The 23106-nt window shown below is 44.2% G+C and overlaps 1 protein-coding gene across 3 annotated transcripts in view; it reads left to right on the top strand.

The window, feature by feature from the left end:
* Znf407 (zinc finger protein 407) overlaps nt 1-22750 on the top strand; it is a 379395-nt gene extending 356645 nt beyond the window's left edge. For 2 of the 3 annotated variants that reach the window (XM_027403715.2, XM_027403716.2), the window contains exon 9: nt 20360-22750. In XM_027403715.2, coding sequence (XP_027259516.1) covers nt 20360-21699 — 1340 coding nt within the window. In that variant the 3' untranslated portion in view covers nt 21700-22750. The remainder of the gene's footprint in view (nt 1-20359) is intronic. The other variant, XM_035440299.1, reaches the window with a different exon arrangement.
* Nucleotides 22751-23106: the final 356 nt, after the last annotated feature.

Here is a 23106-nt window from a genome sequence, read left to right on the forward strand (position 1 = left end):
TCATAATGTGTCTCACAGAGTCCTGAGAACCCATAGATAAAACAGTGTTTTTTGACTAGTGTGCACCCATCCAACCTTCTCCATAACCATCTCTACAACCAAGTCAAAATTATCACATCAGAAAGGCCCATTGTTTCATCAGTGGCATATTCCTACTCCTTAGCACTCAGCCTGGCACTTTCCTACAGTTTTGTCTCTCCCAGAGTGACACATACATGAATTGACAGTATGCTGCTTTTTACTTTATCTAACATAAGGTTTTTGAGATTCCTTCCTATGTTGAGTCTAATGTCTCTTAGACTTTTTCATTACTGAGTAGTATTCTGTTGTATGGATGTACCAGTGTGCTTTTCTGTTCTGCTGGTGATAGGTATTTTGGTTGCTCTACTTGGAAATGATCATAAACTATGTTTAGCACAGGTCTCTAGTTAAACTTGTGTTTTTATTTAATTAGGTGGGGTGTTATGGAAAGACATGCTCAAATTGTAGTCCAAAAATGATTGCACCACTTTGCATTCAATTAATAATATGTGAAAGTATTATTCATATGTTACATGCCCTCTCTAGCACTTAGTGCTATTGGCCTTCTAGCCAAAGCCCAGTCCTTGGGTTGTGTAGTTCATAGTGGGTTTGGTCAGCATTTTCATAGTGGGTGTAGATGTCAGTTTCTTTTTTAGTGTGTGTTTATGCGTGGATGCTATAAGTTTTAGAGAAGTACTTCCTGTGAGTGAGTGAGTGAGTGAGTGAGTGAGTGAGTGAGTGAGTGAGTGAGTGAATGAGTGAGTAAAGCATACCCCTTGTGCTGTGGAGCTATACAGGTCCTTCCTGCACAAGCTTGCTGCTTATTTGAGGCTGATTTTTACAACCTGATTGCCACCCCAGGTCCCTTTGTGGTGGCCTGTGGAGCTCCATGTTTTCTCCCTGCTTTCTTTCTCCCCTTCTCTCCTCATTGGGTTTTCTCCATTGGATTTGTGGCTGAATCAAAACTCCTCTGTTGATGTGTGCTGCCCAGTGACAAGTGCGGTGCTATCCTCCAGCTGAGTAGATGGATTAGCAGATGCAGCCTCCTCAAACATCTTTACAAGGCAGCTGGCATTTGATCAGGGACAGGGTTTTCCTTCACTTTGAGGAATGCTCATTATCTTTTTTATCTTTTGAGAATTTTATGCATGAATACAATATGTTTGAGTCCATTCCCTCCTCTGCAGCTTCTCCCCTCTCTTGCCCTGACCACCATATTCCCTCCTAACTTGAAAACATACCTAATATGACTACAAGTTTATTATAGATGACTAACTACTAACCTGTATTTTTAATTAAACATTACATTTTTTAAATGAATTGCACAAGCACAATACCCCAAACAAGAGTAGAAACATATATATGGTATAGTAAAAATAACTTTAAATTTGTATATTTAAAAAATATACAAATAATTTTAAATATGTATCAATAAACAAAAACCCGTACCAATAAGAAGTATTTTGAGATTAATAGTTGTTTTTGGATTAAAGTAGATTCAATAATCTACCCTTTTTTCCTTCATCCCTATATAGATACATTCTTCTTAACAGAAACTTTTAAGAATCCGTGTCTCTCTAACTGCGAAAACAAGTTACTTTTTTCACCTGGATTAAAATGCATATTAATAGCTGAACCATTCAGCTTACATTGTGTATATAAATTGTAAACACTGATCTTACCTCTTTAAATATCTTTTGGCTTGAGTTGGGGCATCCACCAAAACAACTGACAAGTCACTGACTTTGTACACATAGAGTCTGCTCCTTCAAAGAGTAGAAATGAGGCTAAAGTTTCTTGAAAATGCAACAAGAATATGCCAGGCCCATCTGTGGCAGCTTCCTGAGGCAAAGGTGCCCAATTTTATCATCACTGTCTTATTCTCCACCATGCTATTCATGGAGCTGTTTGGTAAGTGCTTTGTGTGGGGCATCCATTCATTCACCACTCTCTTTACTGCACTGTTGGTTCTGTGTTGTAGTGCTTTCCACCCCTTCACTCTGTTCTTTTACAAAATGGAAACCTTAATGTCGAGAACCTTGAGTAACTTTACAAGGTTTCTCAGGCAAAGACCAAAGGCTTGTTTTGGGATCTCACATAGAGTATGAACTGCATTAGGATGGTGCATGTGTTCTGACACATTAGGGTTCCATCTACTGTGCAGCCAAGAATCTACAGACCTATTGCATTTTCCTCTTGCTCTCTGTTTCTTCATCTTTGTAAACAGGCATTTCTTTAAATTTAAACATTAAACATCTTTAAATGTTTAAAGAGTTTCAATGTGATATAGCAACCGGGTAGACTTAGCTATTTTTACTGTTCCTGAATTTCCATTCAAATGATCAGAAGCAGGTCTTTAGTGAATTCACACTCAGCTAAATGTGGTTACTAGAAATCCATCTGAGCTCTTATGGTTGATAATGTAGATATAGATAGCATAAGTGGCTGATGTGCTGAGGAAGTGGGGGGTATATTCAATGTACAAGAGAGTTTATGCTTTCATATCCTGCTTTCATATCTGAACAGAAGTTTTCTTAAGATAAGATGAGCCCAGTCAGTAATGTTTTCACTAGACCTTGCAGGGATCCCTCTGATTGCCTAGCCAGTGCCATCCTTTGTCAGCATTAACCAGTAATACCAGAATTCTACAGCTGGGAAGACCTGACCACACCCAGAAAACACACCCAGAATTTGGAAGTAGCTGAGGGACACAAGCCCACTTCAGGCACTGTTGCCTCATATTTAATGTCATGTATTTGAGAATTCTAGGGGAAAGTTCAATTGTTCTAAAATCTTCTTGCCATCAAATGGTTAAACTGTGATATATATATATATATATATATATATATATATATATATATATATATCTCATCATATAACCAGTTGGTGATTGTCAGTACCAAGGCATCCTTCTCCTTTGGACAAAGTCTCAAAGCCTGTCACAGGCAGTATAGAGCATCTCTCATGACTTAGCCCCTCTGAATGAATACCCAAAGGATGTAAGTGTAGATTTACTTCAGTTGTTTTGTTATTTTTTGGACCCCTCTCCTCCCTATCACCTCCCATTCAGTGTGTGTGTGTGTGTGTGTGTGTGTGTGTGTGTGAGTGAGAGAGAGAGAGAGAGAGAGGGAAGGGGAGAGAGAGAGAAAGAGAATGTTTATATGTATGTATCTGGGGGTGGGGCACTTCTGTGTTGTCTTGAGCTAAAAAAGTCTTCTGTGCGAGTCAGGCATTTGCCCCAAGCATACTGTGGTTTCAGCCATTCACAAATTCAAGCTGAGTTTTGTTGAGTCAAATAGAGTTTCTCAGTAGGTTGGAAAGTACTTTGAAGGAAAAAATAAGTATTCTTTAGGAAAAATGTAACCAAAATTCAAGCTAATTTGTAGTTCACCTTGTAGAATCCTGCTTCAACATAGATTAATTTTAAAACCTATTTAATAAAACAAAACTTGAATATAATAAACAGAATTTACTAGAGAACTATTACCAATGGGTTGAGCTAAGTTATAGTTGCAGGGTTACCTTGGTATTATTATGTTATATTGGGAAACTGGTTATGCATGGTTAGTGGATGGTATGTTGGTCCAATTCCTAGCAGGACAGATTTGGAGCAAGTATTATTCTATCCAATGACTATGAAGTAGACAAAGGGAAACAAGAGTTAGTCTGCACATCGAGATGCAGGGCCGTATTTCTAAAGGGTGACTGCTGGGTCACCTGAGGGCTCATTTCTGCAACCTTAGTCACAAGCAATGCTAGCAACCTTGTGTCATGTGACAGCTTTTTTAGGCAAGCCTCTGTGCTGGAGATTCTCCTAGGAGGCATGCCCTTCCTCTTCTGTATATAATTTCTCTGAGAGACTTATTGGAATTTCTAAAATTATCAGCTATCTTAGTGATACTTTCCAAACCTTGGTTTCTACTAATAGACAGCTCAGCACTCTGTAAATTAAGTAAGATAACTGTTAGATCTCCAGGAAAATGCAGACATGCACACACAGTAATCAAATGGACATATATAAAAGCTGAGATATATAGTGTCACTCTCTCTGTTTTGCCCTTTGGCGATTCTGCTTTGAGTTTCTTTCAGCCAGCAAATGAGGAATTAATTCAGGACTGTCATTCTGATTGCCTTGCTACTCCAGGAAAGAACAGAGCATTTTTGTTCAGCAGAATGCCTGACATCCTATAATAGTGAACAAAAGTGAAGGTAAACAGAGGACTTCCCACAATGTGGAGAACATCATTCCAGGTTTCCCAGCCCATCCTTTGCTTCTGTTAGTGAAGCCAATCATCAAATTGCCTGTTTTCTGATTTTATGTAAAATGGGACATGTGTGAATATTCACAGTTCATTGACCATGTGTCATAAAGGGCAGTGGCCAGAGCAGCAGTGGTACCATACTGGCTCCATGATGGCTTGTCTTGTGGTAAAAGGCCTGCATCCTTGTGGGGTCTGGATGCTCAACCCACTCCCTGTAATTCTCAACACCCTTCTCTGAGTGATGAATTTTGTGGTCTTTGTAATAGTACAGGAGCCTCCCAGAAATCTAGTCTCTGTCTTTCTGGTCTCTTTTTAACATTTCTGTTTGCTTCCCATGACCTTTCCAGTCTCTGCTGGGACCTGAGTGTAGATGGAAGTTTCTGTCCCACCCATTCCTGCAGCCATTTAGTCCCAAATAAACACACAGAGGCTTATATTAATTATAAACTGTTTGACTAATGGTTCAGACTTCTTATTGGCCAGCTCTCTCTTAATTACTAACCCATTTCTATTAATTTGTGCCTGGACCTCTTGCTTCCTTGGCAGCTACATGGTATCTCCCTGACTCTGCATACTACCTTTCTCTATCCCTGTTTGGATTTCCTGCCTGGCTATATCCTACCTGTCCATTGGTCAGAACACCTTTATTCATCCACCAATTAGAGAAACATATCCACAGCATACAGAAGGACATCCCCACCACCCGAGTCTTCAGTTGTTCACGTCTCTCAAGTGTTTTACTCAATCTTCTTCTCTTTTCTAAGCCCCCTCAGTCACTGGGTGAACACAGCTCCTGGTTAATTTGTGGCACTGTGTGTATTCTGGTCATAGCCAAGTGTGCTGTTTCTCACAGAACCCAGCCTTGCCCCAGGCCTAAAGCTGACTGAACACCCCTCCCTGACTCACAGAAATCAAGTATGTGATGCAGGTGGACACTAACATGCAAGCCTTTCTTATCAACTGTGGTAGGTCCTCCATGGTCTCTTAAAAATCCCACCTAGATTGTTTTCATAAATTTTTATAACTTTTGTCTATTTTGTTTGATATTACAAGCTATGAAAGTGTACTATTCGTATGTACCTACTTAGAAAATGGCATGGGTCTTTTGGTACAGCATTATTCCTGAAAAGGTCAATGTTAAATTGGACATTTCTTTGATTTTGGACATAAACCCAAGGCTACCGTGTGTGTGTGTGTGTGTGTGTGTGTGTGTGTGTGTGTGTGTGTGTGTGTGTGTGTGTGACTGAGAATGGAAACATTGACACTGTAATATCTGGTCACATGAGCATTACTGTGTGGTGCCATCCATGTGGGTGAACACATCCTGAGTAGGCACTGTTGTAGCTTTCAGAAGAGAGCTAAGAGAATTTTAAACCCCTGTGCTCTAGGAGACAAGGTTTCATACAGCCTAAACTGACCTTGAATTTGTTATGCAGTTCAAGATGACCTTTAACCCCATACAGTAACTCAGATAGTGAAAAGACAGGGAAAGAGGAATCCCAAGAAAGGTGGCCATGAAAATGGATGTGTGTGTGGACCAAAGCCACTACAGGGATGCCTAGGCCGGTTCCTGGCATGATTACCATTAGCTGCTTCTCCTACCAGCAGCTTCAGCCCTTCGGAATCAGACCTTTGGCATATTAGCACCTTGTCTCTCCTTCTCTCCCACTGTCTTCAACCTCTGACAACCACTGTATCTGGTCCCTGCCCAAAAATGGTGGGTCAAAGTTTGACTCCATCATGCCTTATAAGCTAGGTGTCTCAACCAGCACTCAACCTTCCTGTGCCCTATCCTTCACTCCGTAGTATTCTCATGTGTCCTCCTCCCTTCCCTGTGTAAGGTCATAGCACTCCCATCCTGCCCTCTGATCCACTGATAATTATTAGAATGCAGTGTGCCGCACATTGTGCCAAGTGCTTGTAGAACAGTCGAGGTTCCTTCTCTGGGGGAGTGTGTATTCTGTGGAGGTGGGGCATACAGAACTAAAAGGTGAATGAACAATAGAGAGTAAGTGTGATGAGCCCTTGACGAGGTAGAAGAGTTGTGATGAGAGCTTGTGGGGAGGGTGACTTGCCTGCAGGACCTCAAGTAGCAGGCGAGCTAAAGTGTCCTCAATCTTTTATTGTCTTTCACCTATGCAGCTGCAAGAGCTTCCAAGTTTAATCTCCACCTTCAGTGTATCACTGGAAGGGACCCTGCAGAAGCTCAGCAGTTTCCTTCTAGTAGCACACATTTAGTTGTACCTCCTTGCTTAAATCTCTTCAAAGCTTTCTGTGACTGTTGATGCCTAAGTTCAAGCTCCGCCCTCAGTGTTGTATAACCAAACAACTTGTGCCTCTTCACTCCCTGTCTCTGCCCTCCTTTCCCCCAGGCCCAACCTCAGCCAAGTCTGACTGCTTACTGTCATCTGCTCAGAACAGTCTAGGGCTTCTCCACCATCTATCACTCCATAGAGACATTCTTATTCAGCCTTCAAGCTGCAGGGTTTCTTTGGTGCCTCCCTGGTTCCTGCCATACACGGTGTGAGTTATTCTTTCTAATAGATTATTAATTCCTTGCACACCAAAGTTTTTCTAGTTCAGATATGACTTCTTGATATAGTAGACTGTCAATATTGGTGTTTGTTGAATAGTTGAGATAATAAACAGTCCAAGGAAATTTAAATTGGTAATATAAAGGAAACTAAAACCTTAGCTTATGTAGAAATGAAGAACAGTATTACTGTGTAACTTAGAATTTATTTAAAAACTTTGTTTCAATACTGGCTTTGAACTCCACTGAAGGTCTGACATTGTTTGCTGTTATTACCTGTCTTTGGTGAATCCAGATAAAATACCATCTTCCATCATCATTCTAGATGGCTCTGATCTTTCAGGGTCCAACTCTACTGTTTTGAAACGGCATTCTCTCCGCATTTCTCAGCAGATAATTCTGCAGCAGTTCTGTTAAGAGAGTGCATGCTTGGCCTTTTAAAGAAATCTTTGCTTAGATTCATTTTAAATCCCTGACTTTGCATGTCTACTAATGGGTACAGTGTGCCCACATACAACTCTAGCAACTTACACAGGCTCCAGCCAGATCCCAGAAGTGCTGTTTCTGTGTGATGATGGCCCATTCCTGGGCCTTCCTAATTCATAACCGGTGATCCCAATAGAATGCACTCATAATGGGCAGCTGTGGGTGTATAGCAAGTCCATAAGAACCCAAGTCACAAGGGAAATGATGTACTATAACCCCATAAGTGAGCCTTGTTTGTCACTAGTAGGAGAGTTTCTATAAGGCAGATAATTTTGCTCCAGGTGGCATGATATAGCACCAGAATCCTAGCAGAATTGCATTGCTGTTCTACACTGGAGTTTAGCAAGGTTCCATCCTTCACTCCTCCCTATGTGCGATCTTCGTCCCTCCCACCAGGATAGTTAGGACCCTAAAAGGCAGGGTTCCTCACACCAACCCCTGGTCTGCTCCAGACCCTTTCATGGTCTAGATTCTAGTTCAAGCAGACACTCACCCGGTATTCTTGGAAGTAGGATATTCTGCCTCTAGTATCCACAGAAATCTACCATTACACTTTTGTAGTGAGCAGGAAGCATTCATCATATCCATGAATCATTCTAGGCTCCAGGGACCATGGAATTAGCTCTGTGAAGAGCCAGGTGTGAAGAGCCACCACATAAGGAAGGACTGTCCTCAATTATTAGTGTAGTTTCTGATGCATCAAGTGGACCTGTGGGTGTAGCCAGTACCAGCATCCTCTATACGTCATTGATTTACTGGTCCCAAGTTTCAGCATGGATACTTAATCAGCATCCTGAGCAGATGCCTTGCAGCTGCACGAAGTTCACATTGGGTTTTCTTTTGAGTATCACCTACCATGCATCTTGTGATGCCTAGGGCTAAAACTAGACTCTCACACCCTCTTGGAGCTCAGGTTTATTGAAGCTGCCCTGCCTCCTGGTCAGGCAGAGCCCATCCTCAAAAGCATGAGCCCTCAAACTGCCTGTCTGAGAGGCTTGGGTACATTCGCCACAGTTATAGCTCCCTGCTGTATTAATAGGACACAGGTATCCCTGGGTTAAGGGCTCTCTATAATACCTCAAAACTGTCCAGCCTTTTATAATAGAAGACTCAAGTGCCAAGCATGATGCTTCATTTTCTGGGTCAAAGCTCATTCCCCTCTGGGTTCTGTCACATTTGCCCCCTAGAGCCATGTAGAGTACATCTGTTATAATGCGCCTTCACACACCAGAACTCCTAAGACAGCCATGTATTTTCAAGTCTTCTGTACTCTTCCCTGTTCAACAGTGTTCCTCTTACAATGTGTAGCTCAAGACCCAACGCATAATCTGCAATGCAACCATGCTCTTCCTTCTTGAGCCATGTCGCTGTGGTGACCCTGAAAGCTAAGACTTCAAATTCCTTTCCCACTCTCCTACTTCCAGCAGCTTTTAAAAACCTTTGATTGTAGGACTTCATATGTTTCACATGAAATTGTTTTACAAAGGTGACATACTTCAGATATTAGTCATATCAGTGTGTTCCATATCCACATACATTACTTGAATTATATACTTATTTCAAGTTATATAAATGTAGCTATGCTTTACTCCCCTTAAAATGTAGCAAAAGCCTGATACTGCGTGAGCTCCATCTACACATCAAGCACGGTGCTGAATATCATACATGGACTCTCACTTACTCTTCAAGACCGTTAATATTATTGTCCCCATTTTATGCATTGAGACCCCAAGATTTTAAAGTTCAGAAAACTGTCTAGAGCTGTGCAGTGTCTGAGGATTTAAAATGTAAAAATTAAGAGGTTATGCTTGCTTCCACAGTCTCAGAAGTGCCAACAGAACATAAGTAGGCTATCCTGCCTCTAGTATACACAGAAATCTACCGTTACACTTTTGTAGTGAGCAGGGGCCAACAGAAGACATGAGGCGCCCGATTAAAGATTACTGTCTCAATCACAGCCACAGCAGTAGCTAGGAAGTCACCATCTGCCCCAGTTTCCCAAGCCACAGTCTACTGAGGCTTCCATGAAGAGGTGGTGACTCTTAAACAAGATGGGTTGTAGTAGGGCAAACCCAGAGTACTAGGGAGCCTGTGTCGTTCCCCATAAAAAGTATAGTTATCTTTCTTTGTTCAAGAGTGTTAAATGTCTTGACTATATGAATAATCAATTTTCCCTCCACCATGATTTCCTCAGCCTGATTCTACAAAAAGCCATGAGAAGACACTGTGGAATAAAGGCAACTGGCCTTTGTCTTGGATCACAAAATACAAGGGCCCCCAGAACCTCCTCATTCCAGTACAGTGAGGAATGGGAGCCAGAAGTGACACCACAGCTTGTACTTTTTCTGTTGGCTTAATGTGGAACGCAGTTAATGTGGATAGCAATGAAGTCAGAACTAGTTTGCAAAATAGGTGGTTTATTAGAAAGAACTCACACTACAGAGCCAGTCCTGTACAACCAGGCAGGAGCGGGACATGCATGCATCCCTCATATTTAAAACCTTGCTATGTCACTCTGACCACATCCAAGTGTGCATGGTCAGCGTCACCTGTGCCAGCCCTCAAACGGGCATGGTCAGAATTTCCCCCTCCATCGGCTTGTGACGTTTCTGAGATTATTTGCCCTTGCCCATCAGTTCTTATCCTTATTTGAGGCAGAACTGAGTCATTGCCAGGCATGGGAGCTGTCATGGCAGGTACAGGGTCCCCAAACTCCGAGAGTTCTCTGTGCTGCAGAGCACATGAGCACACTATGCAAAAAGTTCCAAGTGATTGGTCACTTTCAAGTTAAAGGAATATGCAGCTGAGAAAGACTTAAATATTCTCTTATGTTCAGATTTTAGTACTATCTCCACAAAACCCAGATCCTTCCATGATGATGATAAATGTGTGACGCCATGCAAGTGTCAGGTATATTCTTCCATGCTTGAATAGGAAATTCTAGATGTCAACCTGCTAATGGTTTCACTGTGTGCACTTCCTTTCCCGGTATGTTGTTCTTTTGCTCCTGTCTTTCTCCCATTAAGATCTCAGAATGGGCCATGGTGTGGTTTTGTTTTGCATCAGTTAGTTAGGTGGAGTGATGGCAGCAATGCACAGGAGTCGTGGCTCTGGGAGACAACCACTGACACACTGCTGCAGCCCCCTGTTACCCTGCCCTCTAAAAACCTGTGCAGGTATTGAAGAGACTACAAGTGTGCTGGAAGCTGTCAGGACTTTCATTCACACCAGCCTGCTGCAGAAACTGTGTTCCTGTGGATGCCGTACCTTCACCTGACCTGTGACACACTTGCACCTTTGATGGGTGTGTAGAAGACCTCTGTGTGGGGAGTGGAAGGAGCAGTGTGAAAGCAGAATACCTAACCAGTCCCTCAGTTTGGCTATGTTTGTGCTGGTGTGCCCCTGATGGTGTGTTTGTGTATTCTTGATTGCATACATGCACTACATGTATGCCTAATGGAAAATAAAGGACTGACCCGCCATATAAAAATTTTAAATTTTGGAGTGTAGTAGTTAGCCTCTGTGGCATCCTGTAATGAAATCATAGGGCATTGGGTGTTGTCTTGTGCTTTGGGGTTGTGTATTAATCTTTCACTGCCTTTGACTCTGTAGAATACTGATGCTAGAGCGTACATGGCCTGCCTGTCTGAGAGCACTCCACTCCTTATAAGTGTTCTTGGGAGTGAAAAGGCAAACACCTGTTCAGCAAAACTTTTGAACACCTTCATGAATGTATTAGTTTTAGAAAATAGTTCTCACATTTCCACCTTTGGGTAGTACAGTGAACTGGTATAGCCCTCTGTGTAGCCCAAGCTCCATAATCTACACTTGCTACATTTGATCTTTTACTTTACTTTAAATATATATATACTTAGAAACTTGCTAGAAGGCTCTTGTGTGACATACATAGCTGCCAAAACAGAGTGGTACAAAACTATCACCTCCTGACCCCTTATTTGCCATACCTGCATGCAGGCATGTGGCCAGCATCCTGTAGAATCTCGGACATGCACACATGAACCTAGTAGAACAGGAGTCCAGTGTCCCTGAGTCACTGTTTACATGGTTTTTGTATTGTACTTGCTGGACTTCCCCTCTGAATCTCCCTTGCCCCTCCAAATCCAGACCAAATGTGTGGAGGAAGGACTGATGTTCACCCCTATGTCTATAAGGCTTTGTCATGGGGCACCAGGCACTTGGCCATTGGAATCAAAAGTTAGTATTTATTTGTTCTTGTCATCTCAGAGTTTAAGCTTCATGATTGTCTTTCATTTGAATTTTGTAAATCAGCCTTAAATTTTATTATACCATGTGTATATTGCTCTTTAGGGCCCAGAGCACAAATATGTTGTGATTTTTAAATAGGAAGGAAGCATAGAAGGTTTTTTTTTTAAAGACCAAGTAAAGATGTCAAAGTCCACTGGATTACATTTTCCACGTTGACCATGGCATTGCCTACCAGTCCTGTTCTTACCTATGCCACCATGTGCAGGAGGCCAGAGGAACAGCTTGAACATCACCCAAGTTAAGCCATAGTGCTGAGCAACCCTCAGCCACGTGTGTTGATGCCAGAGGGACTGATGCCCTCTGTCCATTCCTCTTCGTGTGCCCCACCCCATGATGCCCAGCCTCTGCTGCTACTGCTGCTGCTGCAACAGTCTTGCAGGCTGGGATGCCTTCCCTGTGGTGGGAACAAGCTTTGCAGGGCTGTCCCCAGCAAGACCAAGTGAAAAGGCAGCATGTGCCAAGACCATATGACTCACTTTAAGATGTAGGGAAGAAACCCGCATTGTCTTAAGTGTGTACAAGCAGCTGCTGTCATTTGGCTAGGAGCAGATGTTCGACCTCCAAGAGCTTTGCAGATAATTAAAATACTAACAGTTAGTGTTTTACCCCAGCTGTAGGTTCTGTTTACTGTAAATTTGATTTTAATGGTGCCTCTGTGCTGTTGCTGGGAAGCAGTTTGCTTTTTACCTTCATACAAAAGTGTCTGCAATGAAGACAAATGTATGTTTCCTCTCATTTCCCCAGGACAGATAGCATGGTACTATAATATGGAGGAGATAGGGCTGGACTAGGAAAGGGAATGAGATCTTCTCATATGGCTTGCCAGGGAACAAAGGGGAGACAAGCCGAAGCTGCTTTGTTGGCCCTCTAAAGTTAGCCTTGTGAGGGGCATGCCCTCCAGTGACACTGACTAAGCTTTGTATTTACATAATTTTAAGGTATGTATAATGTGTACAACTTTTGAAAAATAGGTCTTGTCTCCTGACGTGTTATCTGTACTGAGCATTTATAAACCGTCAGAGGACATTTCGGAAAAGGTCGTTCGTTGGGCTTCTTAATTTCCTGATTTCATAAAGCAGAAAAGAATGCTGCACTAGTTAAGTGAAGTCCAACCCAGGCAGGCTTCCATGAGCAGACGGGTGCTGTCCACCTGGAATAGTTTGCAGGTCTTCCGAAAGGCCCCCACTGCAGCAACGGTTTTCTCCAGCCCTACTTCAGGCCTCTAACTTCCTTGTGGGAAGATGGGAAGTTGAGAACCCCCTGATCTCAGCTTCAACAAGAACATTGACCCAAGTGATGGTGTACAGGAGCGAGGGAGCCTTAGTCTCCAGCAGAGTATGTTACCAGGGAGCTGCACAGGAGATGTGAGAACACCCAACACAGACCGGACTTCCGGCCCATGCTCCCCAAATCATGTCTAGAAGTGAGAGGCCCCCTGTCCAGGTGAAAGCATAGACTTACCTCACTATTTCTCCCTCCCCTATGCTGACACCTGCCTCCTCCACACACACCTCTCCCTCCCCCATGCTGACACCTGCCTACCCCCCACACACCTCTCCCTTGGTTTGTCAATGGACTTGAGACATTTGAGCATGCTGCTGGTAAGTCCCCCAGCTGTTTTTAAGAAGTGCTCTTCATGAATAAATGACAAGATCGGAGCGCTTTACAGTCTAACTTTAAAGTGCCATTTCATCACTATGTAAGACTTCATGACACTGTTTCTGTCACATGAGGGGAATTTCCAAAGTTATATCGTTGGCATTTCATGTTGTATTGCTACAGCTCATAGGACTCTGCTCAGCAGAGAAATAGTTAACCACTGCCTCCCCTCACCTCCCCCCACCCAAGCCTGGCAGGATAACCTTAAAGGACGCATTCTCACCTCACTGAGTGAGATTTGTGTGCCCAGCTCCCATTACTGCCAGATCTCCATGCATGAAAATGATAATATATACCTAAGGGTCTGATATAATACAGAATTTCTTTAAAGGTAAAATATTGTCTTTTATTCTTTGTCACTCTTCAGTGCCCATGGAAATACCTGGACCCACAGAGACTATTCTTGGTAAAGTTAGAAACCAGAACAAGCATATATTTCCAACTTGAGATAAAATTTATTCTTCATTTTTTTTCTGGAATTCTTTTCAGAGGTCTTCCATAATCATCTCTGTCACTATCAGCATGAAGCATAATACTGGTGGTACTCAAGAAAAAGGAGTTAAAACACGTGGTGCCTAAATGCTTGTCCTGGTTCATTATGTGGCAAAATTCACATAGTGCATCTGTAGTTTTTTATTTGACCTTATACCTGAAGAGCTTCTCAGTGGCTTCACTTCAGCTAATTTTTTACAGGTTAATAATTTCTTTTGTCTCTCATGAAGCAGAGACCTTCATCACACTGGGGGCATACTGGTGATTCCCACTGTAGTCCTTCAGGGTATACCTATGTGTGGTTACTTCTGGTGTAACTCCAAGAGCCATATCAATAAGGCTCACCTTAGGCTCAGACAAGCCTCTCTGTTGAGATGGTTACATTTAGCAAGTGTATAAAATGCTAAAAGTAATTCTTAACTTTGTGTCTCAAATATGGTTATTATATGAATTTTAATAACACTAGCCAGAATGTGTTTTTTTTAAACTCACGATGTAATAGGCATGAGATATTGACCAACCAGTATTCTCAAAAAAAAAAAAAAGAAAAGAAAAGAAAAAAGAAAGAAAGAAAGAAAAGTTATGCCTTATTTAGTGGTATACAAGGCCAAAAGGTTACTCTCACCCCCATTGTTGTTACTATTCCAGACACATGCTCTTTTTTTTAAATCCCAGACTTGTCCTACACAGGACTGGATTCGGGTTTTCTGACAAGAATTTGAGAATGTACACATATGTGCAGAGACAAGGAGTCTCTCCCCGTGTGAACTGGACCAGGTTGCTTAGAAGGCTCTCACTCTTGAAAGTGGGCACCCTGAACGATGCCAGGGATTGTTGCTGTCTTTAAGATGAATAAATTACGGAGCAATTATCGACATTGACTTGACTGGCTAAACTATTGCTGACTGCTATTGTGAGAATAATGTATTCCCTGCTTTAAACTTCTAAAAGGTTATATTTCACTGAATTTTAATTTGTCATTTTTCCTGCTTTCACTTGAGAAACTTATAAGCTTTTGTGACATTAAAATATGGCTCTAATTTATTAGCATAATCTGTTAATATTGTTTCATTTTAATAGACATTAAGTATGATTTTTTAACATTCTTTTTTAAATTACATTTTAAAATGGAAGTCATGAAAAATTATACATGGCTTAAGAATCACAATGTCATGTGTGCCCCAAATTTTTATATGAAAAGTATTATTTTTTGGATCACTTCATATTGAAGGTGCTTTAATTATGACAGTGAAGCAGCCCAGCATTTTCAGGGTTTAGTGACTTTATGAAAACACAGACTCTAAACCACAGAATCTGCAGCATACCCTAGCACCATATAAACATTTAGTACTGTTCAGGAGAGGCTCCATGTGTGAAACAAATGCTGGCTCATAGCTGCAAAGCGGTTTACATAGGATATTAGCACCGCTCTCCAAGGCGTTAGGCGTCTCACCCCACGACACGTCTTTTTAATACCATCTTTATCTGCTACACGATGCATGAAATCTACTTTCAGTTTTAGAACCGTCAACAACCTTTGACCTCTTTAGAGCAGACACAGTGTGACCTTTCTATTGTCACCAGCCTTCATTCTCCTGAAAATTCTATGAATTTTTATTACAAGTTTTTTTTTAAACCAAGCTGAGGCCTCCACAAATTACTTGCCACAGATGAGATGAAGTTGTTGAAGTGGTGTTAGATAAGTTTTACAGCCAGCATGTGTGCTGAGAGGAGCCCAAGCCTATGTCCTACAATGTCATAGACCAGTAACTGCTGAGCCTACTATTGGATAAATACATCATTTTATGGAACATTGATTGTTCTATAAACCCAATGGAGTATTATGCTCTATGATCAAACCATTTAGATTGTGTGTAGAGCACAGAAAATGCCATATTCAGGATGGTACTAAAAGTGCCATTTGTGTATTTTATGGATGTCATTACAGGGGAAACTTCTCTCTGTAGGCCCTGTTTACTGCAAAATTTTTTAGTCTGTAATGACATTTTTCATTCACAACGTATGCCTTCAAGAGAGGGGGGCCCTTGTTTTATTTGTTTCATTTGAGTTTACTGCACAAATTCTGTACATTTTAATTAAATGTAAGCTTAACAAAAGCATAAGGTATTTATTCTGTGGGGGGGGGATGGTGACAGTAACCATAGAATAGCTCATACACAAAGGAAGGGGTCAGGTACTCAGCCAGTTCCATAGCTGCCCAGAGCCTGACAGAGACGGAGCAGGCGCTAGCATGGTTTGGGGAAGCACTACCCTTCACAACTTACCCATCTCCCACAGAGTGACATTGTTCCCATTTCTGGAGCCGTTTTCTTCCAGAGACTCGGCAGTTTCATTGCTGTGTAACATGGCTTAACCAAAATCACTCTTTGAAAATAGATCCTAAGCATTACCAACTCAGTTGCTGACTCTTCCACATGTTTAGACATGAGCAATATTTCTACTCATTAAAGCAAATTAGCAATGAAGGGGTTTCATAACCATGAACAGGGCTGCCTTTTAACCCCATCCCCAACTCCTGAACATGACTGTGTTGCTCTATTGGAAGCAGGTCCAAGGACTAAGTGTAGGCACTCCGAAACTGTCATCCCCCTGAAATCCAAGGATGTCTTTTAAAAACAAGTACAGCACAAATACTGGCTGGGTATCCACAGGCTGTTAAAGATTTGGCATGCTTGCTGGAGCTCCAGCAGTGACTAGGCCATCTAGGATAAAACTTCAACAGTGCCCTGTCCACCTGGCCATTCCATGAGGCCATTTGCATGGAAGTTGTCACAGTCCATATTCACTAGAAGGAGCGTGTGTACCCAGTACATTCTGGATCATAACCCAGCTGGAATCTAAAGCTATGGTAGAAATTCACATTGGTTTAAATGACACTTGAACTTCTACATCGCTCCACATTAATTCATTATGGTTGAAATGGAAGGATCTTCAATGGGTGAATCTTTTTCAATCTGATTGAGGCTGTTACATTTTATAGGTGCTATTTTTCAAAGCAGTACTGACAGCACTGGAAGTTATTAAATTGCTGAATCAAAAGACGGACCTGCACTCACATTTATGAACTCTGATGGACTAGCCGGGGGCCGTGCTGCCAGAGGTTAAGATGTTGGTGGCATTAAACTTCATCACAGACCCAACTGACAGCAGTATTTACCCACAAAGTTTACTTTAATGGTCTGGAAGTAGCCTAACCCATTTCTGGAGTCAAATGAACTGAACAAGTGGTTCAGAATTCATGATTATCAATGCTGCCAGGGAGTCAAAGGATTTATCTGTGCCCAAGACGTTTTCCCTGAGTTGCCCCGTGAGGAGTGGCTGAGGCTCAAGCAAGCGACCTGTCTGCCTCCTAAGAACAGGACGTTACTTATGTCCCCCAACGTGGTTTCTCCTGACTTTTAATGAAATGGCAGTATTCCCTTCTTTTGTAATGCAACATTCTCTTTATGTCATTTCCTGTTTTTCCTCTGAATTATACCAAGTATGCCCTTGAAATAAAAATGTGCAAAAACACATCAAAATCAGAATATAGGAAGCAAGTAAAAATACTGCACCCTGAGCTGAAAAGTTAAAGCTCGGTTATGAACTTGCATGAATAACAGAGGAGAACCTGATAGACCCAGATGGTGGGTGGGGCTGGAGGACAGTGGGTGACAGACAGACTGATAAGGAGCCAGGCCAACCCAAACACAGGCACAGATGCACTCCTAAGTGCTGGGTGTCTTCAGAGACGAATCAGTCGGACCTCTCAGGGAAGAAAACTGAGAACAAGTGAAAGTTCAAATGACTTGAGGGCAGACTCTTATGTCCACAGAGCAAAAACACTGGTCCAGGCAAATGAGAGCCGGTTCTCTTTTGAAAAGAAGGAAGATTGGGTGACAATAGGAGTTCACAACCACAAGCAGGTCCCCAGGCACAGCCCTTCAGACTCCTGTAGGGAGGTACTCCAGATCCCCAGGTAAAAACCTGGGGCACCGCCTTGGCTTGCAGGCTGCAGCTACTATCCAAAGTCTATGCTAATGGAAGCACATCAGGAAGCAGCCTGACTCAGTGGTCCCGCTTGTGCTCCATTCTCAGTAGGGGAGTGAGCAAAAGAAGCAGGGGTACTCTTCAGGTGCAGCGCTCTTTTGACGAGACTCGTGGACATCGAGGACTAAGGGGGCAAGTCTACTTGGCCTGAAGATGCTGGGGTCCGTCTCCCCGCCTTCCTTACTGCACCATTCTGAACAACACCCTCCTGGCATGCATCCTACGGTTACCAATGAGCACCAAAGAGGAGCTGCTGGGACAGGAGCTGGTCAAGTAGATGCCTGTCTTTTCACGAGCTAAGATTTCGTGACTTCCTAACCCTTCTAAGGCCCACAGCATAGAGAGATTTCCAACAAAGACAAAATAACATTTAGCAGCCAATGAATACTTCCGAATCCAGGACAGAGGTCCTGTAGTCTGGGCATGTCCTCTTGGCAGACAAGACCAGAAACTCCTGCCATCAACCCCAAATGCTGTCCTTACCCAGAGGCCCTATCTGAGGCCTGCGCCTCAGACTAACTTGCTGTCTTTAAGGGGAATAACGATAAATGCTGAGCTACAAGTCTTAATACCCCCCCCATACCCCATGGTAAGGAGAAAGCATGTAGTTTTCTAAAACTGAACATGTAAGTGAGAGTGTGAGGGGCTTTGTCTCAAATGCAGACGCTGTGGACACAGGGACTGCTGAACGCAGATGTGAGTGGATGATTTCCTGTTGGGGAGGAGAGGGGATGACAGTGACTGTTTTAGAGGAGCTAGGAGAGAGCAGGAGCTCTAGTTAGAGTCATCCTCTCCTTACGAAAGCAATTCCTAGGGACGGACTTCCACATGCGCTCACAAAGGTAGGTGTGCACGCGTGTGTCCCACATCCATCCATGCTGCAGGCCTCCGCCCTCTTTGACCAGCTTTCCTCCCATCTGTGCTGCTGTTCTAAGATGGACTCAAAGGTTTCTCTCCTAAGCCAGCCCAGTCCTGTCAGGGCTCATACACCCTGACTTCCTGGGCAGGCAGCTCAACTGTGGGCTTGTAGCCCTCAGATCACAGGGTGAGCCTAAAATAGAATGGCTGGGTGAGTGGCAGGGCAGAAGCCTGCACCTCCTTTCTCTGGCCTGTTGATAGCCCCAGGCCAGGTGATTGGCAGAGTTCCCCTTCTAGCTTCTCCCCTGTGTTTCCTTCCTGTCCCCTCCTCCTCCACAAAGCAGGTCATCCCTCTCATCGTTTACTGCCATTGCACACATCCCAAGGGTCTTAGCTGTCTTTTCAGAGTCCCGATGTCCTCACTAAAAGGAATTTGAGGTTGACACAGGAAAGCACACATTCTGGTGTTCCCGTGTCACAGTTCATTTTTATTTTTAAAATAAGCATTCAGCAGGTTTCTATCCACAGATGTCATAGGTGGGGTGTGTGAGCATGCCCAGGAGCCTCCACTCATGCCCCCCTGGACTGCTCTCTGCCTTGCCCTCCAGGCATCTTCCTGTCCTCTAAGGCCCAGGTCATGGTTCTTTAGCAGCCCCTTCCCATCAGTATTGTCCTGAAGCCTGAGTGTGTGGTTTCTGCATCTCTTCAGCTTTGCGTGTCCCTTCCACAGTGTCTGAGCCACTACAGAAGTGTCAGCAGACACAGCTTTGATGATTGTGTCTCCTTTTCCACATGGGGCACCTGAACTGAACAGGTGAAATGAGCTGCTCACTGGGCCCCCAGAGCCTGCCCTTCAGGCCAACTTGGGGAGATCTTCCAGACTCCAAGTACCCAGGGCTTTTGTTTATATTTCTGTGCCCTGGACCTGGCACAGTGCCCAGCCCATAAAGCTCAACAGAGCCACACTGAGCTACCTCTCTCACTTTGGTTCAGTAAGTATTTGTTCCTATGAACTCTTAAAGCTACATTTATTAGTAGAATATTTTTAATTTAATATGTAAAGCTTTCATTATCCTTACTGAATAAACAAATACACTGGACTTGGTATTTGGACATTAAGAAAAGGTTTTCCTTTGGGTTCAAAGATCCTACTGCTGGCCTCCAGCTGGCTCTTCTCACAGTCCTTGCTGTTGGAGGTAAGAGGAACCATGTGTGGCAGTTTTCTCACTGCTGTGACAATGTCTGACAAGCAGCAACTTAAAAGAGATGTGTCCATCGTGGCAGGGCTTGCAGCAGCTGGACACACTGCTGCCACAGTCAGGAAGCCACAGTGTATGCAGGTGCACAGTCCCCTTCCTCCTTTTCCTCCAGCCCAGGCCTTCAACCCATGAATGGTGCCTCCCACAGCCAAGGTGGGTCTTCCACCTCATTTAAAAATCCCTCCCTCACAGACATGCTCTACCCCAGGAACCCACACACCAACACTACTGTAAAGAATCAGGTTTGGACAGGTGCCCCATGAGTGTGGGAGAGTGCATCTCCTAACAACCCTGTAAAGGCAGACATGACTGAGCAACCTCAGTGCTTCGAGTTGGGACTCCTTGGCCTCTACAGAGAGGGCCACACATGCTTTGCTGAGGCTGCATAAGAGCTGCCAACCTGAACCCTGATGTCCTCTTTCCACACTCTAACTGGTCCCTGTCTCCCACAGGCATCGTGTCCAAGTCCTATGAGTGCCGCCTAAAAGGACAAGGAGCCACCTTTGTGGAAACAGACAGCCCCTTCACTGCAGCCACGCTGGCAGAGGAGTCACCTGTCAAGGAGAAGTCTCTGAGGAGCAGCAAGAGGCAGGCTTCACCCCCCGAGCAGGTCCAGCAGGTCATCATCATCCAGGGCTATGATGGGGAGTTTGCCCTAGATGCCTCCGTGGAGGAGACTGCTGCAGCCACGCTGCAGACCCTGGCAATGGCTGGCCAAGTGGCCAGGGTGGTCCACATCACAGAACATGGGCAGGTCATTGCCACGAGTCAGAATGGGGCTCATGTGGGCAGTGTGGCCCCTGGACCTATCCTCCAGGAGCAGCTGGCAGATGGAGCCACCCAAGTGGTTGTCATGGGGGGCTCTATGGAAAGCCACGGTGTGGATGAGGCCCTTAGTCCAGGTGGTGCTGTAATACAGCAGGTTACCAAGCAGGAGATCTTAAGTCTCTCAGAGGCTTCAGTCCCTCCATCTGACACCTCCTCAGCCTTAGATGCACTACTGTGTGCTGTCACTGAGTTGGGAGAGGTGGAAAACAGGTCAGGGCATGAGGAAAAGGGTAGGCCCAGCCACAAGGATGTGCTGATCCAGCTGCCCAGCCAGGAAGCAGCCCATGCTCATGCCAGTACAGAGGCCGAGGAGACTCAGTTGTTCCAAGATGGTCAGGAGAGTCAAGCAGCCATGGAAGTACTGACACAGGTTGTCCGGCCCTCGGCCATCATCACATCTCAGGAACGAGCCCAGGTAGCCTTCAAGAAAATGGTTCAGGGAGTCCTCCAGTTTGCTGTATGTGACACAGCTGCAGCCAGCCAGCTGATGAAGGATGGTGTTACCCAGGTCATTGTGAATGAGGAGGGTGCCGTCCACATGGTGGCCGGAGAAGGCTCCCAGTTCATCATGCAGGATACCGAGACCCACGGCCTGCGGGTACCAGCTGAACACGTGGACCTGGTAGAGTCAGAAGGGGAGATCTCACAGATCATTGTAACAGAAGAGCTGGTCCAAGCCATGGTCCGGGAATCCAACAGCAACTTCCCGGAGGGTGCCACCCACTACATTGTGACAGAGTTGCCTCCAGGTGTACAGGAGGACACAGGTGTTTACTCCCACACTGTGATAGAGACAGCCAGCTCTCCAGAGATCCTGCAGGCTGGGGCTGCACTCGGCGCTGAGGCCGTGGGCGCAAGCAGCACAGAACAGTTGACCAGCATGGTCATCTACACACAGGATGGCTCCCCAGCTGCCACAGTGATCCAGAGCCAAAGAGAAAACACTGAGCTCCAAGAAGCATGAGGCAGGCCTCCATGCCGGGCACAGGGCAGTGTGCAAAGATCCCCTCAGGCCAGCAGAGTGGCCAACAAGCTTTGCTTGTAATGTTTACTTCAGAGGTGTGCTGAACAGGCCCTTCAGGCAGGGGTAACATCGGCCACTGAAAAGGCACCAGAGAGCAGCACAGAGCCAAGCCTGCACCTAGGTTGCCCAGCGACCTCAGGAGCATGGGTGGGCAGGATTGAACCTGGCTCATGGCCCTTGCCCTTCAAGCACCACTGTGCTGAGAAGCAGTTGTCTCTGGTTTTTCTCCCATACAAGTTCCCTGTTTAGTCATCAAAAGATAAAGGATGGCATCCCCGATGGAAAATAGGAAATGTCTCTGGCCTCAGACCATCCGCACCTGCTGCTATTTGTGCAGCTCTGTCATCTCCTCCCATGTCCGATTAAAAATCGGAGCTACAAAGACTACATCTTGAAGCAGTGAACACATTGTTTTTTATTGTTATTAAGTTTGAGATAATGGTGTCCCCAGACCAAAGGAAGCCTGTTAGTTCATTTTATGTATAAATTTCCTCTCTGCAAATATTTTAGGTGTTTCCTTTGCCATGGCCATTCTGCACAAGAGAAATCTTTAGTCTGTGGTTTGAGAAAAGTCTTGAAATTTTTATTAAGTTAAGATCCACCTTGGTTAAGACCATTGACTCTCATCCTGAATTCATTTCATACCATGGCATCTGTACATGAGATGTCCACTGTGGAAAATACCACTCATTGCTTTTTATAGCAAATATTTGTTTGTATGGGTGTCTTTTTTCCAGGATTGATATGGGACTTTCTGAGACTGGGAAGGTTGACATTGGACATGCAGTAGAAGCCCACCCCCTGCCCTGCCCTCCCAGCACTGCCTGCTCCATGGTGGGTTCACTGCAAGTGCTGGATGTAGGTTTATGTTCTGGTAATTTTTCTTGATTTCATTGCTTTTTTTTTTTCAAAATTGTAAAATACCCCTTTCCTTTGAGGTAAAATTGTTTTTGTTGTTTTCTTTGAAATAAAATTATAGCATTAAACTAAGGGTGATGGCGTGCTCTGAGTAGTCAGCCAGCCAAGACCGCGCTTGCAATGCCCATGCCGGCCAGCCTGCCAAGGAGGTTCTGCCCTCCCTGTTTTAACCCCTTCATGTGTAGCAGACAACTTCTGCAGCCCAATGCCATCACATAAATGGCAAATAGCCCAGGCCAGTCTCTGAGTCAGCACAAGAGCCATTTAAATCCCTTCCTAAGGCCACAGTGAGAGCACCACCAGGAACTGGCCTCTTGCCTCCTGGTTTCTTTGCGTCCATTCCAGGGCCAGCTCCCTACACCCAGCCAACCGCCCAGCAAAATAATAAGAAAAGGTAAAACTTGAGCTTTGACACTGACTCATAATTAG

The sequence above is a fragment of the Cricetulus griseus genome, chromosome 2 (assembly GCF_003668045.3).
Source record: "Cricetulus griseus strain 17A/GY chromosome 2, alternate assembly CriGri-PICRH-1.0, whole genome shotgun sequence".
Lineage (NCBI taxonomy): Eukaryota > Metazoa > Chordata > Mammalia > Rodentia > Cricetidae > Cricetulus > Cricetulus griseus.